The sequence below is a fragment of the Lissotriton helveticus genome, chromosome 10 (genome assembly GCF_964261635.1).
Source record: "Lissotriton helveticus chromosome 10, aLisHel1.1, whole genome shotgun sequence".
In the NCBI taxonomy this organism is placed as follows: domain Eukaryota; kingdom Metazoa; phylum Chordata; class Amphibia; order Caudata; family Salamandridae; genus Lissotriton; species Lissotriton helveticus.
Window position 1 is genome coordinate 1,132,610,543 of NC_136071.1, and position 27,050 is coordinate 1,132,637,592.

The 27,050-nt window shown below is 44.5% G+C and overlaps 1 protein-coding gene across 1 annotated transcript in view; it reads right to left on the minus strand.

Moving 5' to 3' along the window:
* STT3B (STT3 oligosaccharyltransferase complex catalytic subunit B) overlaps positions 1-27,050 on the minus strand; it is a 347,362-nt gene that overhangs the window by 300,650 nt on the left and 19,662 nt on the right. Inside the window, exon 2 of the mRNA XM_078663938.1 lies at positions 16,901-17,009. Coding sequence (XP_078520064.1) covers positions 16,901-17,009 — 109 coding nt within the window. The remainder of the gene's footprint in view (positions 1-16,900; positions 17,010-27,050) is intronic.

Sequence of the window (27,050 nt, forward strand, 5' to 3'; positions counted from 1 at the left end):
ATACATATATACACACACATATATACACACATATGTATATACACACACATATATACACATATACATATATACACACATATATACATATACACACACACACACACACACACTTATACACACACACACACTTATACACACACACACACTTATACACACACACACACTTATACACACACACACACTTATACACACACACACACTTATACATACACACACTTATACATACACACACTTATACATACACACACTTATACATACACACACTTATACATACACACACTTATACATACACACACTTATACATACACACACTTATACATACACACACTTATACACACATACACACACATACATACACACACATACACATACATATACACATATATACATACACACATATATACATACACACATATACATACACAAACACATATACATACACCGGGTGGGTCTGGTAGGGCGGTGAAAGTGGTGTTCAAATTTTACTATTTCTGATTGGTTTGAGGCTACCTCCGTCCACACGTGTTAACACAGTTGGTTTTGTTTTTCTTTGTGTTTTTGGCGGGGAGGGGGGGGGGGGGAGGAGAGCGGGGGGGGGCTTTCTTGGCAGATTGATTCGCGACCTAGTTGGGGGAGGTCCGCTGTGGGTGGGCATGTTGGGGATTGAGGGGGATAGATTAAGGGTCATGACCGTGGGGTGGGTGTCGAGATTTTGCTGCGCACTGTACACTGTTATGGAACGATGTGCGCATGTGACGATATCAGATTTAGCTGGCTATGAGTGATACGCCTGATGTGGACTCTGGAAATGCTGGGGTGGTCAACTTTAATGCTTTGACGAGGAACGTAAGGGGACTGAAAGATCATAGAAAGCTACGTAAGGTGCTGAATTATTTATCCAGACACCATGTTGACTTAGTTTTATTGCAGGAGACGCACCTTTCTGAGAACAGTGCTAGGCTGCAGGCCCGGGGGCTGAGAGGGCAGGTTAGCGCTGCCGGCTTTACGTCTCACGCTTGCGGCGTGCTGACATGGGTCAACCCTAAGTCGGACTACACACTCACCACAGTGGCAAAAGATCCGGATGGAAGGTTTGTTGTATCTATGCTGAGGGGGAAGGGACTGGAGTTGCTGGTAGTCAATGTTTGTGGGCCTAACTATGACTGCCCTGAGTTCTATGTCCGTCTGGCTGGGACTGTACGGGGGACTCCTTGTGGTGCTGTGCTTTGGGGCGGGGATTTTAATGTGATCAGATGCCCTGAATTGGACCGCTCTAGTGGCCCAGATAGACGCCCTGCGAAGGCTGCAAGGGAAATAGATAGGATACTCATCAGCGAGGACTTGGCGAATGTTTGGCGTAGTCTACACCCAAGGCAGGGAGGGTATATCCATTTCTCCGCCTTTCACAACATATACACGCTCATTGATTACTGGCTCGCGTCTACAGGGATGCTGTCTCGGATTGGCAAGTGCCAAGTACTACCTCGCACCCTCTCCGATCACTCCCCTATTCTCCTATGCTTATCATTACCGCGGCGGACCCCCCCCCCTCCCTTTATATGGAGATTTCCACCGTACTCTCTCCTCGACCCGGCATTCCGGGAAGAGTTGAGTGTGGCCATTGAGACATTTTATTACATCAATGTAGGTTTGGTGGATAGCTTCCTGACGGTCTGGGAGGCCTTTAAAGTTTGTATTAGGGGAGTGGCCATGAGTAAACATTCTGGAATACTACGCTCTATACGTGGTCGGTTCGCTACTCTAGAGCGGCAGCTAGCGGAGTGTGATGGACTGCTGCAAGCGGGGGACGCAGCTGATACGCAAGAGGAAATGAAGAAACTGCTGGCGGAATATCAAGAGGAGGCTAATGCAGAAGTTAGACATCTGGGGAAGTATGCAATAGCGCAAACTTATGGGGAACAGGACAGGCCGGGGAAGGTCTTAGCCAGTATGGTGAAACAACAGAAGGCGAGAGTAACATTGCGGCGGTTAGGTCCAAGGAAGGGTCTCTTCTTATAGAGGAGGAAGGGATAGCGCAACGGTTCCAGGAATACTATTCCGAATTGTATGCCTCGCGAGCGCAGTGTAGCGAGGGGGAAGTATTGGACTATTAGGAACATATCCAACTTCCATTCCTCACGAACGCGCAAAGGGAGTTTTTGATGCTCCCGATTGAGTTTGACGAGATTCTTGAAGCGTTGGGCGGGATGAGATCATGCAGTGCGCCAGGCATGGATGGACTAACGGTAGAGTTTTATAAAACTTACCTGGAGCTGCTACTTCCACACCTCTCTGCGTTGTATGCGGATATGATTGACTCTGGACAGATGCCACGGTGGATGAGGGAGTCGCTTATTGTAGCCATCCCTAAGCCCGACAAGCCGGTGGATGAGTGCAGTGCTTATAGACCACTCTCTCTCCTCAATGTGGACACGAAAATATACGCTAAGGTGCTCGCGACCTGTCTGGCTCTCTTGGCACCGGAGCTAGTCGCCCCAGAACAAGCGGGGTTCATTGCGGGCAGAAACCTTACTTCTAACTTACAGACGGTTTTCGGAGCTATCCAGCATACGAGACCGAATTCAAAAGCAATGGCCGTTTTTTTAGATATGGAAAAGGCTTTAGACTCGGTGGAGTGGCCCTTAATGGGGCGGTCCTCACGAGGTTTGGGCTGGGCCCGCTTTTCATCCAGATGATCTCGGTATTTTATAATGACCCGGTTGCTCGCGTCAGGATCGGCGGTAATGTTACCGCTCCCATCCGAATTAGAAGGGGTACCCGTCAGGGTTGCCCTTTGTCCCCCACCCTTAATGTAGTTGTCGCGGAACCCTTTGCGGGAATACCACGCACATCGCGGTCTCAATTTCCCCACCTACAAACTAGTGATCACAACGTACGCTGATGATACACTTCTTTATGTACGAGTACTAGAGACGAATCTTGGGCCGCTGCTGTGCGAGGTGGTGCGGTTCGGGGCTCTGTCTGGGTTGACGGTGATTGGGATAAGTCACTGGCGTTCCCTCTTACGGAGAACACAGGCCAATTTGAAATGGAATTCCCACTGAAGTGGACCACTGACCCGGTGCGCTATTTGGGTATTCGTTTACATACTGATGCTGAAACGGTGTTTCGCGAGAACTATGGCAGGGCTATAGATAGATTAGAAGATAATGTTGACAAATGGATTTGGGCTGCCTCCGTCTCTCCTTGGGAGGATCTCGATTATGAAAATGATCATATTGCCCGGGTTGCTGTTTCTATTCACAAATATCCCGATGGTACTCCCTAAATGCTTCTTTGCGCGGCTTACTTCACTGATGATCAAACTGGCATGGGCCAATAAACAAGCGAGAGTTCAGTGGAAAGTCCTGGTACTACCGTACCAGTTAGGCGGCCGTCTTGGTGCCCCTGACTTTGAATTATAATACCGGGTCGCACAGGGGGCGCAATAGCATCAATGGGTGCACGATAGGGAATGTGCGCCATATATTACGCTGGCGAAGCTCTTCGCAGCCCCGCTCCCGCTACAAGCTGTAGCCTTTGACAAGGTAGACAGACGCACAGGGCTTCTTGATTCTTTAAAATTCACCTAGACACGCTTGGCAGGCGCTCTTGCAGTACCACGCTGGAGTGCTGTTATATGCACCTCAGATGCCCATTGAATGGATGGTGTGGCTAGCCCCATGTGTGATAGAGGCGATGAAGGCTCTAGGTATAGCTACGGCTGGGTTATGTTTGCCGATGGCACCTTGAAAACAATGGGTGATGTAGCTGCACAGAAGTCGAGCCCTACGGTGTTGCAGCGTTTCCAATTTTATAGACTAAGGGAGGCCTGGCGCAAGCAACTCGGGGAGGAACTACAGGAACCCCCAGAGTTGATGGAGCTCACTCACGTCATTAAAAAGAACCTAGAAAAATGGTATCCACTCTGTATAAGATAACTATGTCGGAACGGGCTGCTGGTTATAATAAAGCACGTATATATTGGCAGCGCGACTTAGACATGCAACTATCAGATGATATGTGGCGTTACTGTTGCTCCACCACGAGATCAGTTTCCTTGAACGGCAGGCATCGGCTTGTGCACTTCAAGTATTTAAACAGAGTTTATCATACTCCTGACCGGTTACACCGGTTTGGGCTTCGTGACAGTGCGGATTGTGAGAGATGCAAAACACCTGATGCAGGTTTTATACATTTGGCATGGGAGTGTCCGGGCATACAGCACTATTGGGGGGCAGTGTTCCAGGAGATGAGTAGAGTCCTACAGGATGACATCTCCCCAGCCCCGCTTCTGGCGCTATTGGGCTATTCGAAGTCATTACCTAAGGCGCAGCGCACGCTTGTGGATTTGGATATGCTCTTAGCGAAGAGGCGAGTGGCGTGTGCTGGATGAGGGGGCCCCTCCCGCAGATAGAGCAATGGCTTGGGGATTTAACGTTTTGTTGCACACAGTCAGAGAATTACAGCAAACTCCAACCCCCACGGAGTCGGCCCAAGAACTTCTGGGGATTATTCTATGAATACACAGCCAGAAGGGCGGCGGAGTCAACAGAGGGTGCAGAGCCTGGGGAGAGACCTGGGGGAGGCGGAAGGGGACACGTCTGCGGGATAAGCGGGTTTCCGGCCTTTGGCCGCAGAGCACACACATGGGATAGGCATTAGGGTACTGGGCCCCCCTAGCTTGCCACGTACAGCTGGACCCATCAACAGATGTGAAGCACAGGAACACTATCGGCAGGACGAGATGACACCTATGGTTGGCTCATGGGGGTTTTGTTTTTACTTTTCTTCCGTTTTCTTTTGCTTCATTCAGGGGTAAAAGTGGTGAATGTAAGCTTTATGTGCAGGAAGTGGGATTTGATCTATTTTGCGGGTTGAGATATTCCATGCGCACGCCGCCCGACCTCCGGGATGTGGGCTGAACGGCTGTGTAGGATTTCTGCTATGCATGACCTCCATCTGTCGTTGCCCACTGCTATGCACATACAGATGTAATCAACATTGTTTTTTTTTTTATTCTGTACGCACCACAATAAAAAATATAATTTAAAAAAAATGTGTCTGTAGTTACTGAATGCTAGACAGGGAGGAATTGTGAGACGTCCCCCGACAGGTGTTTAATGATTGGGGGAAGCAGAGGCAAGTCACTGTTTGTTAGGCAAGGGTGAGGTACCTATTGTGGAACCTTTACCTCTAACCTTCACGTTGTTGCCTCTGTACCCTCCTCCAAAGAAACCTCTTGAAGAGGTGGACTCATTGTTGCCTTTGTATGGTGTAGAGGCAGTGTCTGATGAGATTCTTTTTGACCCCCACCCCACGATAGGAGTGACAAAGGAAACCCAATTGGACGGGGACTGTGGGCTACCATAGATTTTGCAACATCTGTGTGATTTTTAATTTTCTCAAAGGAGGTGTCTACAACGGGACCAAAGAGATGTTTGTCGAACGGTGTGTTCAGAATGGAAGCTTGGACTTCAGGTTTAAACCCGGAAATTCATTATCAGGCAGGTCTTCTTAATAAAAGACTATTAATGGTCCAAGCTGTAGTGTGAGTGGCATCTAAAGCACAACTAATTGACGAATTAGAGATGAGATTCCCTTCTTGTATCAAGTCTTGAGCTTTGGATTTATGTTCATCTGGTAGAAATTGGAGCAATAGCTCTATTTCGTCCCTGGGCGCTCTGTCGTACCCGGCTAGAAGGGCCTGGATATTAGCAACACACCAGCGATTTGCTGCTAAGGCGGCTACTCTTTTGCCGGAGGGGTCTATTAGTTTAGATTCTTTGTCTGGAGGGGAGGCATCCCCTGACGTTTGAGAGTTTGCCCGTTTTCGGGCATTAGAAACCACAAAAGGATCTAATGGTAATTGGCTTTTAATGAAAGCTGGATCTGATGGTAAAGGTTTATATTTCTCATCTATTCTAGGGGTGAGAATGCATGCACAAACTGGGTCTTTAAATATGTTGCCCGAATGTCTCAACATACCTTTGAGCATCAGGAGGGTGTAGCTTGATCTTTGTGAAGTACTAAGGGTCTCAAAGAGAAAGTTCTCCTGTAGGGATTCCTTATATAATTGAAACCCATGATATAATAGCTCTATATAGCCTACATTATCATCTGGTAGAAAAGGCTATGTAGGACAAAGGTCAGAATCATTATCTGTGGGTGAATCAGTATTGTAATCCGTCCAGGGGTCTGCAGGCATAGTATCATCTCCCCATCACCATCATCCTGATCATCAGGTGGTTGTGGTGAATTAGTAGGTGTTATCAGTAAATTTTTGTTTCTGGGGAAGGAGGTGATGGAGGAGGAGAAGGGTTAGTACCAACATGCTTCTTTTTAAGAGGAATGTGATAAGTGTCCTGTGGCTCTGGTTTTCGTTTAAGTGGTAATTTGGTGGAAATATGTCCAGTTTTAGGGTTAATTAACTTTTTACGTCTCGCCTGGCGAAAGCAGTGCATGCTCTGACGCGCCAGTGTGGACCTTTTGCAATCAATTCTCCGCCGTGGGCCCATGCACGCGCCTCCTCTTGCCATCTGTCCATAGCATGCATCATGCCCGGGTCCGTGGGACAGGTGACAGTGCGCCGCCATCTTGTTTACGCCGGATTCCTTCAACTCTGGCTCCGGCGTACTTTCACTTTAAACAGTGCACGCGAGCGCGACGGACCCAGAGTTGAAGGAAGCCGGCGCACAATGTCTGGCCACATTTTTCACCAGTTTTCGCTTCCTCATTCACCAGTTTTCGCTTCTCATTGACCGTGGTCTGGAACATTATTGTCCTAAGAATGCTTGCATGAGCTGGGGCATTTTGAGTGCCCTTACATATCTATTCTACCGCCCTCGCCCGGTCTGTTCTCCTGCTTCAGCGTGTTTCAGCTGTAGGGCGCTTACTGTTTCCGGGAGGGAGATGGGACCAGATCCCGGGCATCTGGTGTGGGATTGCAGCCGATATAGCGCTTGGCATCTGACTGTGGCATAGCCCTGACCGCACCGCCATCGCCCAGCCAAGGTAAGATGATAGCGCCACCCTTTCAGATACAGCACATCAGGGGTTCCAGTTGACGGCAATGGGCGGATCAGCGCTATCTCCTGTTTAAGGGGTCCCCTCTAAACCACATACCCCAGTAGCTGAGGGAAAAAGACGAGGCGACTAGCACCGCAGCGGAAAAATGAGCAGAGAGCCATGGAGCCTCGTCCCGGAAGCAGTCACCATCAGCACAGGTTCCCTCTTGCCCCCAGCTAGTCCAAAGATGGCTTCAGAATTTAATTGCCTATGATGCAGTAGGACGACCCTCGCTCTAAGCCTCAGAAACCTATTATTGAACTTAATCAGCCTCGGATGGACAAGGCGGGCAATCGGCCAATGGGCCTGTGGTGAAGGCCCTTCGGTGGGCCGCTTTTGAATCCGTCACAGTCTACTGCAAAGGGACACAACATCAATGGCAGTTACAGCCTTTACATACATCTAAGCACCTTGACACGATGCACATTAAGGTCAGACGGCAGCCCTGTGAGGGGCAGAATGACAAGGGGCTGCTCCCAGCATGAGGTGTGCCCCTCCCTCCAGGTGTGACAGAGGCCCCAAGGAGCTGCGGGTGTGAAGTCATCAGCACTTGCTTTGCAGGGACCTGCAGCTGGGGGAGGCCTGGAGTAAGTGGTGGCAGGGGGGAGGGCTCTTCGATTATTTTTGCCTCCTTCCCTGCAGGCAAAGATAAATTAGTATCTGCTCTCCTGCTTTGCCTTCCAGAAATCAATTCCTGCAGTCAAGAGGGCGAGGTTGTGGCCTTAACCCACTGTTAATCTGGCTTTGAGTCACAGCGTCGACTCAACATATGGGCCCAAACAATTGATATGGCCATCTGTAATGTTATGTGGTGCTCGTGGAAAGCACTCCAATGTCTCTGGGCAAATTTCATGCTATATACAACTGCCAGTATGTAAGGCAAGTGATACTTTTCACCTTATTTTTGCATTTACACACTAGCATCATTCCATTTGTCGGAAGTTACGTCTGATGCTAGCAACAGGCAAAAACAAACGAAAAAAAGATACAGCTTTTACCAGTCTCGAAGTATTGAAGGGCCCCTCTTAAGTGAATATATGAAAAATCTAGGGTGAGTGTTAAAGGCAGCCTAGTCTGTGCAATGTCCTTTTTCCCAGCGGACATTAATGAAACCACCCACATCAAACTTAGGGTTAAAAAATTTATTTACTTTGAGTTCCTAGTATGTTTCATAACTCTGAGTTTCCAATGTATATTTTTCCATTGGAATGTTAATTTCCAATTAAAGTACTGGACTTATAAGCCCTTAAAAACTTTAATTATGGCAAATGTTTAACAATATTTAGCTCCATTAGCCTAACCAAGCAGTGTGTCGCGAAATGTTGCGATCGGAGACTGTGGGTCACTTTTTGGGGGCTGCCCGGGCCTAATTGTGGCCCCAATCCAACCCTGATCATAATCGCCACCTAAGGCATACCACAGTTTTGTTTTCAGGAAAACTCATCTGTATGAATGCAAGTTACTAGTGCTGCAGTTTGAGGCGGGCGAGTCAACAAATTAACAGAGAACCGAGCCAAGGGTCAGCTCTGGCTCTAAGAGCCCGAGAACGACCAGTGCCCTGGACATGTTCGGTACGAAAACCATGCAACAAACGTGTAAACAATTGAAACTGTGTCTTTTAAAAAAAAGTGTATTTCTTTAACTAGCGGAAGCGTTTTAATTTAGCACATCAAATTATATCTTTGCATTGAGAGGTATCTATTAAAAGTAAGAGTTTTTAAACTTGAACCGAGAAACATTCCTGCCCCCGGCCTGATGGCAATGCTATTACTAAACTATGAGGCAAGCCATTTGTCCCCTATATGAAGCCTAGATTCTTAATATAGCCTGCAGTAACATGCTTGTAAATCGCACCAGCGCATGCGCGTGACAAGTCATGCACATTGAAAGCTTTGTCACAGATGGTGGAACAGTTGTGCACACACTGTACCGACATCCGAGATTCAAGGATTCCCTAGCTGTATTTTTATGTAGTGCAGACTGTTAAGTGTGTGTGGCATCGAAGCGCTGTAAGTTACATCTTTGAATTACACAAACTTAACCTTACCGATTTTCTCTAACTTGTAAGGATGAATCGCTAGGGCACTTATAATTTGCAGGTTGATTAGAGCAGGGATCAGTCAAGGCGCCGATATATCTTTCTTTCTTTTTTCATTTGTTTTATTTTCAAACATCCAGAACTGTGGACATGTGCGAATAAAAAACTATTCACCTAATGTACAGATTTAGAACTGCAGAAGCCTCTGCGTCCACATAGACTCTTTAGTGAACCTGTTATAAACATTGGTGTGAAACCTTCAGTTTCAAATCCGGCAGGGCCGATTAACATCCCAAAGAAGGATGAAAATCAAAGACAAAATGTCGAGTGAGTTGCATAATAATTCAGCTTATTTACAGCTTGTCAAGGCAGTGCGCCTGTTAAAGTAAGCACTATAACAAGCATTAAAAATGCAATAGGTCTCACCTTTTATTAAGTTAAAGCCATCTGCTTTGCTATACAATACCATTAGCAAAGCAATGGCTTTAGCTTAATCAAAGGCGAGACCTATTGCATTTTCAATGCTTGTTTGTTTTGGGTCCGGTTCGTAGGCAGGACGTCGAAACGGGGCTCCTGTTGCAGTAAAGGAGCATTTTTGTGCCAAGGTGTCAAGATTTTTGGTGGCGGTGATTTCGGATCCGAAGAAGCTTTCGATTTTGGTGTTGAAGGAGCCTGCACCGAGACTGGTTTCAAGGCTGAAGTTTTCAGCCCGGTGCCATAGTGTGTCCGACTCGATCCCAAGCCGGAAGGCTTTTGTGTGTGTTTTGGTGCCGAGCCAGAAGGCGGGGCGTTGTAAACATTTTCTCAGTACCGACCTTGGCTCAAAGGCGGAGGTGGGACCGTAGCCTTTTTCTTGGGTTGACTTGGACTTGGGGGCAGGTGAGGTGAGGTGAGGTACTACCGCTACGCTAACCATGCGGAACCTCTTTGTCTATATCGGAGCTGGATTCTGAGACGGAAACGAGCGCCTCCTGTTCTTCTTCCTCGGCTACTAGTGCGCCATAAGTCTCTTGTTTGGAATCTTCTCCGAAGAAGTCCGGAATGGATCCGATGTTTTGACTTTGCATTTCGTGATGTCAAGCCAGAAGGTCACGGAGCGTTTTCTTAGATCAGAAAGATCTACATGTGTTGCAGTCCTGTTCGTTGTGCTCCAGGGATAAGCCTAGGTTGCACACTTCGTGTGAGTCTGTGCGCAGAAACTTTGCGAGGCACCGGTGTCAGAATTTAAATGGAGGCCAATCCATCGACTGCGAGGGGGACCGATGCAGCTAGGCCAGACGGCCTTCCACAAATTTCCCTGTCAAAAAGAGTTTTATAAACCGATACGCGTAGAGTGGGGTACGCGATCGAAAACAATTCTGTCGAGGGTAAGTTGATTGCGCACCAAGGGGAACCTAAGAAACTGTTTTGAACCTGCGCTGAAAGTTACAGTGATTGATGGAAATGTGCATATTTAAAATTGAGCGGACACCCCAAGAAACTCTAAAGGGCGCTCTTGTGTATCGCCCGCCCAGGCCACTAAAAGATTTTAACCTAAAAATTGAGAAAATTGGCCTTTACATAATTACATCCAAGCACTTCCTGCTACTTGGAGATTTTAATGTCCAATGTGAAGAAAAGGAGAATGCAGAGGCTGCAAGCTTTCTAGCTGACATGGCCACTTTAGGCTTAAATAAGATTAATTCTGGACCCACACACTCAGCCGGGCAATCGCTGGATATTATACTTTCCACATCATCACATATTGTTGTTGATTCTGCCTGCCCATTGATGTGTTCAGATCATTTTATTATTCCTTTTAGGATCAACAGCAGCATTAGACCCCTAACGGTTGGTCACCCTTTGAATGGTCTTCAAAGGCGTTGGCACAGACTCTCAACCAAATCTTTTAGTAAAATATACGTACCCCCTGTTTTTAATGAGCATATGGACGGCACCATGAAACTTAGGGTTTTCAATGATACCATGAGTGATGAGATAGGCAGGCTGGCACCCATGACACATTAACCCAGCAACTCCAGGGAAAAAAGTGAAGAATGGTACACTGATGACCTACGCAGTGAAAAATCTAGATGCAGACACCTAGAAAAATCCCGGCGTAAATTCCAGTTATAAACACAAAATTTTTTATTCAAACTGGCCCTCACTACCTACCATAAGAATTTAAAAAAGGCACGTGAAGACCATATTATAACTAAACTTAATCAGGCAGGTAATTCGTCAAAGGAGCTCTATAAAATTCTTAACTCTTTACCAATCCCACAGTATGCACACAGCTGGTCACCCACTCTCAGGGTCTGTGATATAAAATAGCCACACACTAACGATAAAATCGACCCGATTTATAAACAATTTCCTCAAAACGTTTGCCAGGTGCTACCTACTAAATCTGAATCAGTACCGCTAGTAGACTCAGGTGAAGGTCTGAAACAGTTTAAGGATACGGAGGTCTCGCAAGTAGAAGCCATGCTAAAAAAGGTGAAATCCGGATCTCTTTTGGATATTATGCCCGCCTACAAATCTGCTCTCCTTGCCCCTCTCCTGGCCGCCCCCATTGCTGAGATCTCGAACACATCGTTAAGTGAAGGCAGTGTCCTGTAGATTATAAGGTTGCCCAAGTGCTACAGATCAGGTGCCTGTCAAAGTGCTCTCCAACTACCGTCCCATTTCGCTCCTTCCGCTTATAGGAACAATGGCAGAGAGCCATGTTAACATGCAATTAATGGACTATTTTGAAACCAATGGCATCCTTGATCCTTCACAGTCTGGGTTTAGATCCAACTATTCTACTGAGACAATGCTCATTGGGGTAACGGATATTAAAATTACCTTGGATGATAACAAATGAGTGATGTTGGTCTTGTTGGATCCAACAGCAGCCTTTGACACGGTCTCTCATCAGAAACTGATATTTCCACAGAGAGGCTGATCTGCAGGGGCTGGCTCTCAATTGACTTGTTAGCCAATTAGATCAGCGTACGCAAACCATCAATCTGGGCCCTTTTCGATCTCTCACTGTGAAGCTTAGCAAAGGGGTGCCACAGGGCTCTTGTCTGAGCCTGACCTTGTTTAACACCTTCAATGCTAAAGGTATTTTTCTCCTGTGCTGCATGCCCAGATTTACCATTGTTCATGACAAGGTCAGCTCGTCATAAGCACAGCTCCAGTGTGCCTCATGACGAGCTGAGCTCGTCATGAGCATGGAAGGGGTTAACATCGATGTGGCCCCCCTTGCTAAAGTCATCCGAAAGTACAGCTTTACGTCATTCTCCTACGCGGACGATACACAATTACTCCTATCCTTTGATAAGGACATGGCGTTAGTCGACCAGCGTTTTGCAAAGGCCATGTCCGCCATAGCAGATTGGATGACGGAACACTTTTTGCAGCTAAATGCGGCCAAAACAGAAATCTTGCTGTTTGGTGCTGCACTAACTTCCTGGTCCCCTGAGTAGTGGCCGAAAGCGTTGGGACCTGCTCCCTCTCCAACCGCGGTGACCAAAAATCTAGGGGTCCGGCTGGATGTACGGTTATCGATGAAGGATCAAATCATGACCACTGCCGGGACCTGCTATCATACCTTGAGCCTTTTGCGCAGAGCGTTTATGTGGCTGCCCCTCTCGGTACGTAGAACCCTAATTCAGGCGTGGATTATAGGTCGCCTGGACTATTGTAATGCTTTATTGGCATCCCCGAGCTAGTCTTCTCTTAGCAGACTGCAGATCGTCCAGAATGTGGCAGCACGCATAGCTCTCAATAAACTACCCCGCACCTCCCCTGGGCCATTACTGAAATTTCTTCATTTGCTTCCTATCCTCCAGAGAATAAAGTTTCAGCTCTGTTGCTCCGCTCACAGAGCTGTTTATGGCACTTGCCCGAGCTATATGGCGGATAAGCTCAAAGTGTATTGCCCGAACAGGTGTCTCAGATCAGAAGACAAAGGGTTGCTGGTGGTACCTCGTTTTAAGGAAACACGATCTGGAGGCAAAACCGCTGCCTAGCTGGACCCAAAATATTGGAATTCTCTGCCAGAGGAGTTACGTAAATGCCCTAGTCTTGTTTGCTTTTAAAAAACTTTTGAAGACGGAATTATACAAGCCTTGAGGTATGGTAGTGTGTGCCTGTCTGACCCGTTCTTCTGTGTTAGCGAGGAGATACCCCTTTGGGGATGATTCCTGTGCTCTATAAATTTCCTGCATACACATACATACGGTGCCACATATGACCAAAGGTATTCCAGTTCTACAACTACATTAAACATAGGCTCTCAGTCACCCATACACAATTATCCCGTTCATATGCACACATGTTCATACATCCTTAACGACCACACTTACATTGACAAACATGGCAGTCCTGTCATAGGGCCCCTAGTCGAAGTATTTTGTTCAAACCATAGTATCTGGCTCTATGGACATTTGGCTTACAGACAATGGAGCGGAGCATGAGGGTGTCTGGTAAGAATGCGCATGTTGCTAAGCCTTCAGTAGATCATGATGATTTTCACTGATCAGAAGTAGTTCTCACTACAGAAAGGTTGCAGACCCCTGATCTAGTGGCTTGCTGTAGGAGATATATGGCCAGTAGAGACTGCTCTGACGAGAGCCTGAGTAAGGAAACCCCTTTGAAGACTCTGGTGGCGGTAATAGTGGGGGAGTAGATGGCTGTGGTGGTGGGATGGAGCTGCGGGGGAAGAGGGACAGGATTGGTGGGTGTGTCTGTGTTTCTGAGATAGAAGGCATGCATGGAGGGTCTTCCCCAAAAGTAAGTTTCCACTTTCAAGAGATACTCAGACTGTTGCTGGAACCTGTTGAGGCAGCCCGAGAGCAATCTTGACGAAGAGGAGTTCAATGAAGAGGCAATGTTGCCTACTGTCCTCTTTGAAGGATTGCGTCCTTCCTGCTCCTTGGTACCACAAGGAGGTTTCAGAGTAGGTATTGTGGCATCCGTGCCGAAGCAGGTTTTAGACCATAATTCCTAGGAGGCTCAAAGTGGGGCAGGATATGCCACTTGACAGTGGATAACAAGCTGGGTCTGAATGAAAATAAAGATTATTGTAATGTAAAGTGACCACAGTTACATTATAAAGAAACAATGGATAATGCAGAATAGGATCAGTAACTCTTGAAAAAGATCGAGATTTTTTTCACAGAAGTCTGCAAAAATAAACTTAATCATGTGTTTAAAAAATACAGTATTTTGCCGAATTTCCTTTTCATTTTTCAATATTTCTTTTGTTAAGTATTGTTGTCATTTCCACTGTTCTACGACACATTAAATCAGGTAAATCATTGTCTTTTTCACCCCCTATTCCAAGTCATAATTCAATCATAAGAAGGTTTACTAAAACCACTCCAAATAAATGTATGGCACTTGTTGAAGCAGTTTAACTCTTAATATATAGTATTATGTCCCACTGTGCCATAATACCATAAATGTGCAAGCACCTCTACATCAATATTTAGCACTTGTAGCTCCCAAGTATCCAGCATCTCAGGGCCATCTCTGTATTCCTCCCCTTACATTGCGTGGGACAAAGCATCTCAAAATATCTCAAAAGTTTAGTTACCCTTATGCACTACTTGAAAATGCCAGGCTGTCTGATAAAATTTTTGGTGACGATAGCTCTCAAAACGTTGTAATATTCTCTTATATACTGGCTAACCCTTGCTGCCCAAAGAAAGGTCTGAAAAACACTAACACAAAATGTTCACTTTTACAACTGGATGTGTGCCTCATTCGTTTACATTTTCTTAAAGCCTGTGCATTGTAGGTTTTAAGTTGAATGCTGTTTACAAGCTTTGTATTTCTAGCATCCAGTAAAGCCAAGTTTGGGTAACAAACATGTTTCCTTAGGTTAAAAATTCAAGTCACTCCTTAATTGGTCCCTCATTAACTTGGATCTTTCAAATGTTACACTAGGTCTTCTTTGCTTGCGAGCTACAGTATGGTAGTTTCCTATTAAATGCCAATGCTTACGAATAATGTGTCCTATTGCTGCTTAGACCCAGTTGTATGTGGCTAGGAGTTCTGATTTTATAATTTTCAAACAGAGTAACAATTATGAATTTACTGTAAAACCAGCAGATAAGGTTGAAATATTATAAATGTGAGTGATGCACACTGGTAATTGAACTACAGTATTACGAAAGGACCACTAGAAATGAATATTTGGCAATTACACAAAATACAATGAATCAAAACCAAATTAAATAAAATGACTATGAGAAACTGATGGAAAGGAGAGAATATGGGTTAAGCAAGGATTCATATTTTTCATATCACTACACCACCCACAGACACCAGTTTTTTCCTAGTTACATCCCAGGCCAGCCTCTTTGAAATAACACAGGCCATCTTTTATTTACGTATGTGAAGCCTCCCATCATATATTAAAGACATCACAGTTTTATTAAATGGAATACTTGAAAATACACTGGAGAATGGTTACTTGGTGAAGGCCTTGGGTGTACCATCTTTCTACATTAATATACTATACAATGATGGCTTGAAATCAAACATTTTTAGTGATCTAACCTTTAACTTTACAGACATAATTTTATCATTTTATATATGACAAACCTGTGCTTGACTTTAAGTATTTTTCTATTTAACAATTAATATATTTTGGGTAAATAAAAAAGGGAACAGCAACTGACACCTATTTCACCCCCAGCTATGCTGATCCGCACACAGGATGGCGGAAGAAGTAGGTGTTCAACTGACCTAATGTACAGCGGCACAGAAATTATTTATTAACCCATCTTTAATATGGAAGAGAACTAAAAAAAGCCACAAACTTTGTAGCTATGTTAGACATTAGCTCACTCATTTTAAGCTTTACTAGCACCATGAGCCATACAGAAATTGAGTATTTGACCATTAGAATCTATGTTAAAAAGAAGAAATTGGAAACATCCCTACTGAAAACCAACAGTGGATAGTAGCTTGTAACATGCAAGCTGCTTTGAGAATTGTTTTGACTAAGGTGAAACTGTAACAGCGATTAAGTGTTTCAAGAGACACAAGCAGATATAGTAAATATATTCAGGCCAGGGTGCTTCTAAGAAAGAGTATTAGAAACAGCATTGCAACAGGTAGGAAAACAAAAGTAAGAGGACTCTGAAGAGACAAGGCAGGCCATAACGGAGGTAAACAGGTGCAGGAAGATCTAGTGGAACATTCAAAAAATCAACGTCAAATGGGGGGGAACTGATATGGAATTCTGAACTTAAGAAAACATGGTTGCTTAGTGAACCTAGCTTTACTAGATGCAAGAAATGCAAACCATGCACACGGAATAAACTTCAAAAGTTAAAATACTATTTTTGAGGAAACAAATAAAGAAGGCCAGAGTACTATTGTAAAAGCGATTATGTGGTATATGTCATGCAATGTCTCAAACTTTGTGTGTAGAACACTTTTGCTAGTATCTAAATGGACTGTACAACATATGAGAGCTATTGGTAATAATGACACTACTTATCTGGCAGCCCAGTGTATGAGATATTTTACGATAACATGATTCCATGCAACGTAAGGGGGGGAGGCAGTAGAGGTGGCCCTGAGACTCAGTCACAATGCACATAAATGTAGGATTTGTAACTTGCACATACACAAACTTATGCCAGAAATATCCATGTGTTGATTTTAATTTTTGGGAGTTAACTTACCAAAATAGGTACCCAACTACGAAGGTACAATAGACCATTTTTAGACCGGATTGTTAAAACTAGTACTGCTGTTTGAGACATCGCTAAATGCATTTTTGTTCTCACATTCGAACAAACTTACCGTTCCACCAACTATTCTTCCTAGAGGATACCATGCTCTCTCATCGAACCAATTTAAAAATTCATAAAACCCATGGGATGCCAGGTGGTGTGTTGATCTATAGTTAAACCTAGAGAAGAAACCAGAAGAAAACGTAGTCAAACATCTATACATTGAAGTAAAACATTCAGTTTGCAATCATAGAAGCAAGAACATTCTTTTAGCTCTAATATCTGTGCATAAATAGATAACTATTTGAAAAGTTAGCAATATTCCAAAGCAATCTTCCCACAAGCAACTACAGGAAAACATTTTTAGAAAAGTATGGAGTGGATGATCGGCCTGTACTGGCAGCTCATCAATTACACAACAACATGCTGCCTGTCTAGACATATCTGAAACCATCCCCAAACCAACCACCCCCAGAAGGGAGTATGGTGGGTTTTATTCTCACTTCACCAACACTTTCTTTAAAACTATACTCTAAGAAATCCTAGTTTCCTTACACTCGCCATGGGAGATTGTTGCAGTGTTCAGGCTTTCGGCTCGACGGCACCCAGGGATTCCTACCACCTCTGGGCATTTCTGGCAACTAGAGCGCCAAGGAAGTGTGGGGTGATGTGGGATGTGTGGCTTCAAGCATGTCCTCTTATCTAGAATGCTTAGTGAACATCAGACCACCCGGATAAACCATGAGATTGATCAGTAACCCCAAATACAGAGTGGTAGCAATGACCGCTATGTCAAGAGTGGTTAGGTTTTCTTCATATCTATTTTTGATTTAATAGATTTTACCATATGAACTGATGCATGCTCAAATGAACAGATCGTACACAGCAGTTTAGTAGCTAGCTCAGAGTATTGTGTTTTTGGACACCCACCTAACACTATAGATAGATCAGTCTTCTGTTTTTAAGCAGGGGAGACGTGAACCATGATCAAACAGACACAAATTCTCCTTGTGCGGAATTCAAAATTTGGTCTATTCTCAAAAATACCTACTTTTCTGGGTTCACTGAGGGGATTCTCACCTCTTTGCCAAAAGTAGTAGATAGAAACTGTAAACTGACCACCAAGCAAAATCTCTTTTTTTTCTTTTTACAACTCCGCCCGTTTCTGATGGCTGGAAAGGGGACAATTTTAGTACAGCAAACCTTTTCTTGATGTAATCCCTAGGGGTGGGGACAACATTTGCACTGCTTTTTAGTCCTATTTACCCAAAAACTAATATTTTGGCTGTTTTCTTGATTATTTGCTTTTAAAACCACAAACATTGGGTGCTGTTAAAATTCACAAAATGTGGGTGAGCGAAGAATGCCAATTTGGTCTGGATATACATTGTTTTGAAGGGGAAAAAATATTTGAACGCTTAAGCACAAACTTCCCCACATACATACTTTATTTTTTATTTTTTTTTAAGTTGAGCATTGAGGCTTTCAGGAGATGGCCATGTGCCTAATGGGTTAAACTATGAAAATGAATACTAGGTTTTGCGCAAACCATGTTAACAAAACTCAATTGGAATGGATGATTTGTCTTTCACGAAATGGGTTTGCCAATTTTACAAAGCTTTGTAGGCAAAATATTAATTCTGGCCACTCCAAATTTCTATGATAAGTCTCTGTGGTGTATTGAACACACAGACTGCCTGGCTTCTTCTAACCCTCTACTCTGACTGAAAATCCACAAACTGCTTACTAATCGAGAGCCTAACTCTTTTATTCAAGCGGTATTACAACAGCACACTGACCGTAAGTCGCACGTCTCAGGCTCTACGCACAATGGCGTTACATGACCCAGTAGCTTCACTAACACCACGCCCACAGCACCTACCTATCGTATCATGGAATGTGAATGGGCTTCGTGATGAGCTCAAGCGAGGATTAGTCCTGCAATATCTAAAGCGTAAAGCACCGGCCATAGCTCTCATACAAGAGACCCATTTAACAGGAGTGACATGTAAATCGCTTGACAGATGGGGATTTAGATTAGCAGTACACTCAGAATTTACAACTGGCTCTCAAGGGGTGGGGATCCTCCTTAATAAACACCAGATCATCATTAAAAATACCTACACAGTCGATCAAGGCAGATTTGTGGCGCTATCGTGTCAATGAGAGGGTCGGGTGGTCAACGTAGTTTCGGTCTATATCCCCCCGCACTTCATTCAGTAGCATTACCAGCATTTTGTGCATTTCTGCTCTGGCTCTCGCAGGGCAACTTAATCATAGGAGGTGACTTCAACGCCACGTTTGATGACAACATGGATCGCACAACCCCTAAACAACATCAGGCCCGCACGAACTTTGCAGATTTCTTGGACACAATGGGGTTGATAGATGCCTGGCGATTTCACTTCCCACAGGAGAGACAATATACATTATTTTCCGGTGCCCATAATAGTCGCTCAAGAATAGATCATATACTGTCACCAGCAGCCGAGATAGGGAGTTTCCTTGAAGTTATGCACCTACTGAGAGGTATCTCGGACCATTCACCGATCCGCATCACCTACACGTGGCATACCACGGCACAGGGCCGCATATTCTCTATTTACCCAGGATCTCTCAAAAACTTGGCGATCTCGAAGGGTCTGACTGATGCCACCACACACTATTTTTGCGAGAATTAACCCTCGGTCTCCACGCCGCTCGTCCTGTGGGAGGCCTATAAGACAGTGCTCCGAGGTCAAGCGATTTCCCTAATAGGACATCATAAAAAAGAAAAAATCTAGACGGTGACAACCCTTGAGCAGGAGGTGGGTGACTCAGAAAGAGCCCAGGAACAAGATCCCACAGATATAACAGCCCACCAGCTACTCCTCAAAAAGCAAGAGTACAAGATTACTTATGGGAAGAAGCCACAACACGACTCTACCACACAATATACTGTATATGAAGTCAGCGATAAAGCAGGCAAACTCTTGGCCTGACTCGACTAGCGAGAAAGGGCAGACAAGTGGATTAGAGAGCTTGAGACCCCCACGGGGGACGTTACCTCCAATCCCCCCAAGACTTAGGCGACATCCTAGCACAACACTATTCACAAGTCTACACGTCCACGCTTACAATAACTGAAAAGGAGGCGGAGGACTTTCTCCGCGATATCAGACTCCCAAAACTTCTACAAGAAGATTCACAATCATTGGAGGAGAAACTCTACGTAGGAGAAATAGGATTAGCGTTCAGTACAAAACAAATGCAACTGTACTTACACCCCGGCTAGTGGCAATGTACGAGGCCAGTTTGGTAGCAGGGGAACTCCCGAGACCAGCGGACGGCGACGATAGTGGCCGTCCATAAACCTGGGAAATCTGCCTGAGAATGCACATCATACAGACCAATATCTCTGATCAACGCTGAAGCCAAAATATTAGCCACAACCCTGGCCACGAGATTAACACCACACCTCGCTACATTAATACACCCAGACCACTCAGGGTTTATGCCGGGTAGAAGCACAGCGTTAAACTTGAGGCGTCTTCATGGCGTGTTGGGGCGTAAACATACTATACAGGAAGACACGATTGTTTTGTCCCTCGATGCACGCATGGCCTTCCAAACAGGTGAAATGGCCTTTCCTAGTTTCTGTCCTCACGAAGATGGGGTTTGGACCTAAATTTTACTCATGGGTGAGGCGGTTATATGCCACCCCAATCGCACACGGGGTAGCGAATGGACATGTTTCTAAGGAGTTCCCATTGCACCGCTCCCCTTTGCCCTCATATTAGAGCCCCTGGCAGCATGGGTACGAAAAGACCCGGTCATTCGCAGACTCCGCTGGACGGATAGCTGTGAGGACCTAATATCCTTATACGCTGACGATGTTCTTCTATATCTGGCCTCACCCCGGAGGTCCCTCGTGTGTCTCCTTGATATATGTAGCACCTCCAGCCGGCACTCAAGACACACGATTAACTAGGTTAAATCAACCTTGTATGTCCTACACTGACCTATACCAACATTACCCGAGGGGCTGTGAAGTCACAATAGTGCAGGATACGTTCAAATACTTAGGAATCCATATCACACATGACCCGGAAGCATTCATGACTCTGAATCTCCAACCACCCCTGCATTGACTGTAAAGAGACACGAAACACTGGCAATCGCTGCACCTCACACTCTTGGGGAGAGCGGCTCTCTAAGATGATGGCGCTCCCAAGATTTCTTTACGCACTGCAAAACGCCCCTTTCCCTGTACCCTCTTCCTCTGGGATAATAAACCAGTAAGAATAGCTATGACAAAGCTGTTCCGGACGTGGTATGATGCTGGCATTGCACTACCAAATATCCAGGTATATTATTGGGCATCCCAACTCACTGTAATCAATCAGTGGATTCATATTCCCCATACTGACCCAGCCTATGGTCTAGACAGAATCGAGCTGGGAGAAGGGAGATTATTTCGAGCACTTTACAAAAAGACCCTAACGGGCCCGACACACACACTCCAGATATGGAAATTAGCACGTAAAAAGCTGGGATGGCATAATAAGATCACATTAGCAATGCCCCTTTGGGATAGACACAAATTGGGCCGGTTGGGAAAGAGTAAGTGATTGAAGCGATGGGACTATTTTGGAAGTAGGAGATCTCTGGGCACGAGGAAAGATGGTCCCCTTTGCGCGGCTCCATGAGAAATACAAAATGGCACCCATGGAGCAATTCCGTTACCTTCAGATCAAGCACGCTTTAGATGTAACAAGTCCCCCTGACAATACCCCACCAGAGGCGTCCCCACTGGAGGACAGATTATTAACAGACCATCTACACACCAAAGCGATCTCCCTAACATATCGTAAGATCATAAATAATATGCTGGACCCAATGCTGAAGTAGCGGGAGAAATGGGGGTAGAAGTGGGATATCTAGACGACAACTGACTGGCAGGAAGCAGTGGCGTCACTCAGGGAGGTAGCGATCACATCCCGGCTGCGCCTACTGCAGCTCAAAATCCTTCATAGAGTTTATTATCTGAGAACCGCCCTAAAAAAGATGGGCAGAGCAGATACACACCTTTGGGATATTTCAATTGAAGGTGCTTAAAGACACTCGCTGAGCAATCACACAATACAGAAAGCAAACAATTCTATTTCCTTCACATTTTAGCAAAGACTGGGGACTCCTGCCTTACTTCAAAATTAAAAAATAAACAGACACAGGATTTTCTCTTCACCAACTATGACCACTTCAAACGAAATTCAATCATAAGCAGAAACTCCACCGCAAGTAATTGATACAGAAACTCTGGAAGGAAAAAAGTGGTAGCGTACCAATCGGTCCTGCAAATTACTTCACAAAAACTTTAGATTAGACTAGAGTACACAGACGTTAAAAATAATAACAGAGAAACTTGATGCGTCCACCACATTAGGATCAACACAATCTTAACACCTTTTAGCTCAAGAAACAGATATTCAACAAGCATTGGTATAGTCAATAGGTCTCGCTTTTGGGACCTTATAAGTATTTAGTAATGCAGCACAATCTCCTTGGTGCAACAACGTCAATTTTTGAATGGCTAAGCACTTATAAGGTCCCAAAGGCAAGACCTATTGGCTATGCCAAGGCTTGGTGAAAGAGCAGTCCTAAGAGTGGTCACAGGAATTTAGCATAATTTGGTGAGGGTTCTTTCTGGTGGTATAAACATCAGCACCCTAAAGCATAGCTGTGGAAGCAGAGGGTATGGACAACTGGAACAGAAAACGAGTTTCATTTCATTATCTAGTTTTACGTTTTATTATCCGGGTTTTATACGCAATACATAAATGACTAATGACAATGTAAAATAACATGGAACCTGAACATGCTGGAAAGAGTTTGGCCCTCGTGCTCTTTGTGACTGGTGTGAGTAGGACATGATCATGAGGTTAAACATGTGAAAGTTGGGGTGAGGTTGGAATAAAGCCTTTGGGACTCAAGAATACATAGCGTCAGTGCGGTTTGAGGGGTGTTGACAACATAAAGTATAACTGGGTGGAACAGAGGTAAATTAAGAGGGGTTTAGTTGTGAAGGATTTTGGGTAGATATATGTTACGCATTCGAATATTGATTAGCACAAATGGACAGAGGCTGTGCTGTTGCAAGCCTGGTGAGATTCTCCAAATGAACAGTGCCTTCTTTGGCTCATGTTTGCCCCCCACACCTCCGGCTCATTTCGGAACTGAAAGATTTTATTAAGGAGATATGTTTTATATAAATTTTTGATCTATCAGTAGTTTTCCCGCAGATGGAAATGGTTCTTGAATTTATTAGAAAAGGGAATTGCGATCAATAAAAAATAAAAACATAGATGAGAGCAGGGTGTTGCGGGTAGATCAGATGCACTTTGTGGGACTGAATTCACAAGAACCCGAGGATGTAAGGAGGTAGAGGCTTTAAATGCACGCACAGTCTGTCCTAGCACACCCATTCTGCTCACAGTGGATTCAGAAAAGGCGTGTGAACACAATGAATTTAAAACGAAGTAAGTAAACACAAAAGAAAGTAGATAAACCCTTCTGCTGAAGCTGCAGTTCAGCTTACTTTCTGAGGAGGGGAAATGTTAAAAAGGGGTGATTAGCTATGAGGACTGGAAGTTAGAACGGGGAGTGTGAATGAAGGGGGAAAGTGCAAAAGTTAAAAAAATAAATAAAAACATGCAGTCACAAGTCGCCAGCAAACACACAACTTATCTGTATTTAGCACAGCTCTTGTAGAAACATCGGACGTATTCAGTACTGGCTCTACATGCTAACACTAAATAAAATTGCCATGGGGGAAGCTAGAATTAGTAGGAGCGAGAAATAAACCATCGCAGCATCCGGAGGTGTCACTAATGCAGAATTGTCACCGGTGGCATGTACTTACTTAAAATCCCACTAGTAGAGTGGAATTACTTCCAAGCAAATATTTTTTACAAGTGCAGTTTTGTGGGCGCACCTTTAAAAGTTGGTCAACAGCCACAAGTTTGCTAGTCATTTGGAACTGAATGTTATTGCAGGATGTTTCCTACTTAAAAAAGTTTTTAGCTATAGCATTGTGAAAAGCAGGAATAAATCTATTTTAACGGTGGGAGTTGGGAGGGAACATCTTTAGAAGTGGCATAGGTTTTGGAGTGACTGGTTCTAGAAAGGCAAAAATAAGTTTTAATACAGAAACAAAAAACAGTTACAAATGCATGTCACATCAAATTTTAGAAGCGGAAGTGTACATATGTTGAGACTGACACAAATGTGAGTGTTCCTGTGATCATCTGGTGGAAACAACTTCCAATGAATATGGCAGTAAATCTTGTGAGTTGCTGAAGAGTCGGATATATATTAAATTGTAGGTGGGTTTAATGAACTAGGCTATTGTTAATATGAGCAATTTAACGTACTGTATGTTTCTACTGAAATACATTCTGGTTGGGTTTGTGCTGTAAAAAAAAAATGCAAACCAGGCGGCTCCTAACTTGTTGCCAATGTCACTCAACATGAAATCTGTTCTGTCTCATCAGCAGGAACATCTAAGTTATTGGGGACTATTTGCAACTCAATACTCGTCTAAAAAGAGCGCCCTCCATATACAATGGATAGCGTTGCCTTCACCAAATTGCTGACCCCGTTATGCCTGTAATTAGCACGGGGAGGAGGGGTCAGGCAGAGCAAGGCAATGAAGAGGATATCTTTGATGCGAGGGAACCGGTTTCGAGCCAGCACTGATACCTTTGGAGTGCCGGTACAAAAGTATAAACAATAAATTAAAAACTATGCATAAAAAAAGAAAGGAACAAGCAATTACTGAAAGCTACGGATAAGCGTGTTTCCCATATCGGTTTCCCCACATCGTAATGTAATCAGAGCCGCACTTGGTTTTCAAAATATCAATGGAATGGAATGGTTTATTAACATCAAGGTATATTTTTGGGCGACTGGCGAGCAGCAAGACGTGCAGCCACCATGACTGGTTGTTAAAAAACAAAAGTTGTTTGTGTCCTGTAAGGAAAAAAACAGCAATCACGGTAGGGTGATGGGGGGCGGTCAAACACGGGACAGGGAGACAAGGCTAACATATATTTAACAAAAGAGAAGATGCAGCGTGCGCATCCTTGCTCGTTCCCGCTGCAAAACTAGTCGCTCTGCTTCTAAATAAATATGTTGTGTGCAGTCAAGATCGAGTTAGGCATGCTGCACAGTAAGGGGCCGAGGAGAGAGGTGCGCGCATGTGTTTGCTGGCCCGGGAGTGGTGTCTGTGTGTGTGTGCACAGTATTCTCTTTTTCGAAGCACATATTCGTGCTTGTGGCGCGCCCCTGTGCGCAGCGCAAGGTGTATGCCGCCACAAGCACGAGTATGTGCTTCGAAAAAGAGCTGAACGGCGGCTAAAGGTCTCCTATGCAGCGAATGCGCGCTGCGTAGGCGAGACCTAAAAAGGATATAAACATGTTAATGTACCATACAGATATAACCATGACTCTTTCGAATCTCCTCGTACCTCTTGTAAGCATTATCTCATAACATGTAAAGTGCTCCGATACCCTTGGGTCTAGCTAGCGCTATATACAACTCAAAATAACTTAATATAGTGCTTCAGACTTCACTTCTACCATTCTGAAAGTTGGGGGTGGGGAGGTGTTGGGACAGCAGGGAAGAAAAGGGGAGTCAGCGTTATTGGGATTGCAACATGAACCTCCAGATAAAACATGTTGAGAGCTCCAAGGGTATAGTATACTGGGGCATGCTGTTGGCTACTATTTCACATTTATATCGGGGGGTCAATGCTGTCCAAAGTAACTATGAGCCATGAACCAAAGATTTAAAGTCTCAGAGACCAATTAAAATCCTTCTATCCATCCACCTACCTTTCTTTTGGGTACTGTAGATCATAAACCAACTAAAAATCTCTGAAATTAGCTAGTTCCGGTATTCTATGCAAATCATTACTCATGCCCACACTACGCACTGTTCCTGACCTCGTAGAACATCTTACACGATATAACGGATGGCATTCATTGAGGACATTTCATATACATTTGCAATGTTGTTCAGTCATTACTGCCAGGCTAATAACTATGCAGATTGGCATGGAGAGTTTGAAAAGCAAAGGTAAGGTTATCACAGAAGTAAGTGAAGTGCTAACACGTGTAACTTCCATTGCTAAAACTATGAGGATCCAAGTATAGGTGTACATTTATCAATAAAATAAATAGAGGACTACAATTGTTGCAGCTACATTTATTTAAAAACGCGAATAGTTATTACCATTACCGTTGCCAAAAATAAATATGAATAAAAGACAGAAAGGACAGGACAAACAAACCTTAAAGTCAGCAGACCTATTTAAGATGTATGTAGTGATGGTGTAGTTTGTTTTCAAACATCACTCAGCCATTCATTTATTTAGCTGTAAGACTATGGTAAACAAAAGTAATAATTTTGTGACGTTCAATGCGATATGCAAGATAGTGTGAACACACCAAGATGATGGACAGAGGGCTGAAACCTTTCAACCACTCACCCCAAGTCAAGAGATCTGGGTTTAATCCATTGTTTTTTGCTCACTATGCCACCCCAACATTGGACCGAGCCATATGCAAATCAGTCTTGGCCATGCTCCTCATGGGATCAGTCCAGCCCGAACTGCCCTCCCTGAACCAAGCATCATGGGACCAGTTTAGGGGTATCGCCCCTCGTCAGCCTGGCTGGACTGTTCCCATGGGGAGCAGGGTTAATACGGAGTTGCAGATGAGTGGATCTAAAGTGGAAGGTGCGGTGTGCAAAAAGACGATGGATTTAACCCAGATGGTTCAGCATTCCGTCCATCAGCTGTTCTTTTTGTATTTGCTAGACAGTGTAGTCAAATGTGTGGTAAGAATTAGTTTACTGGACTGTCCAAAATGTTTTAGTGTCTTCTTTCTCCACAGAGTGTTGTTTGCGTGTGTTAAAGACAACCCAAGCACGTCCTCCCACCACCTCGCATTCTTCCTCCCGCTCCAGTGCTTCGTTCCACACAATTCCTGTTTTTATTTGGAGTGAAAAAAGATGGAAATGGGCATGGGGAGCATCAGGTTTGAAACAAGGATGTGTATTGGCCCAGTTGCTTTTTAATTTATTTTTAGCGGACCTAACGCGAGCCTTGGATGAGGTGAATGCTTGCCCACCTAAATTAGCCAATACTCCGATATCAAACCTGCTATATGCAAATGAT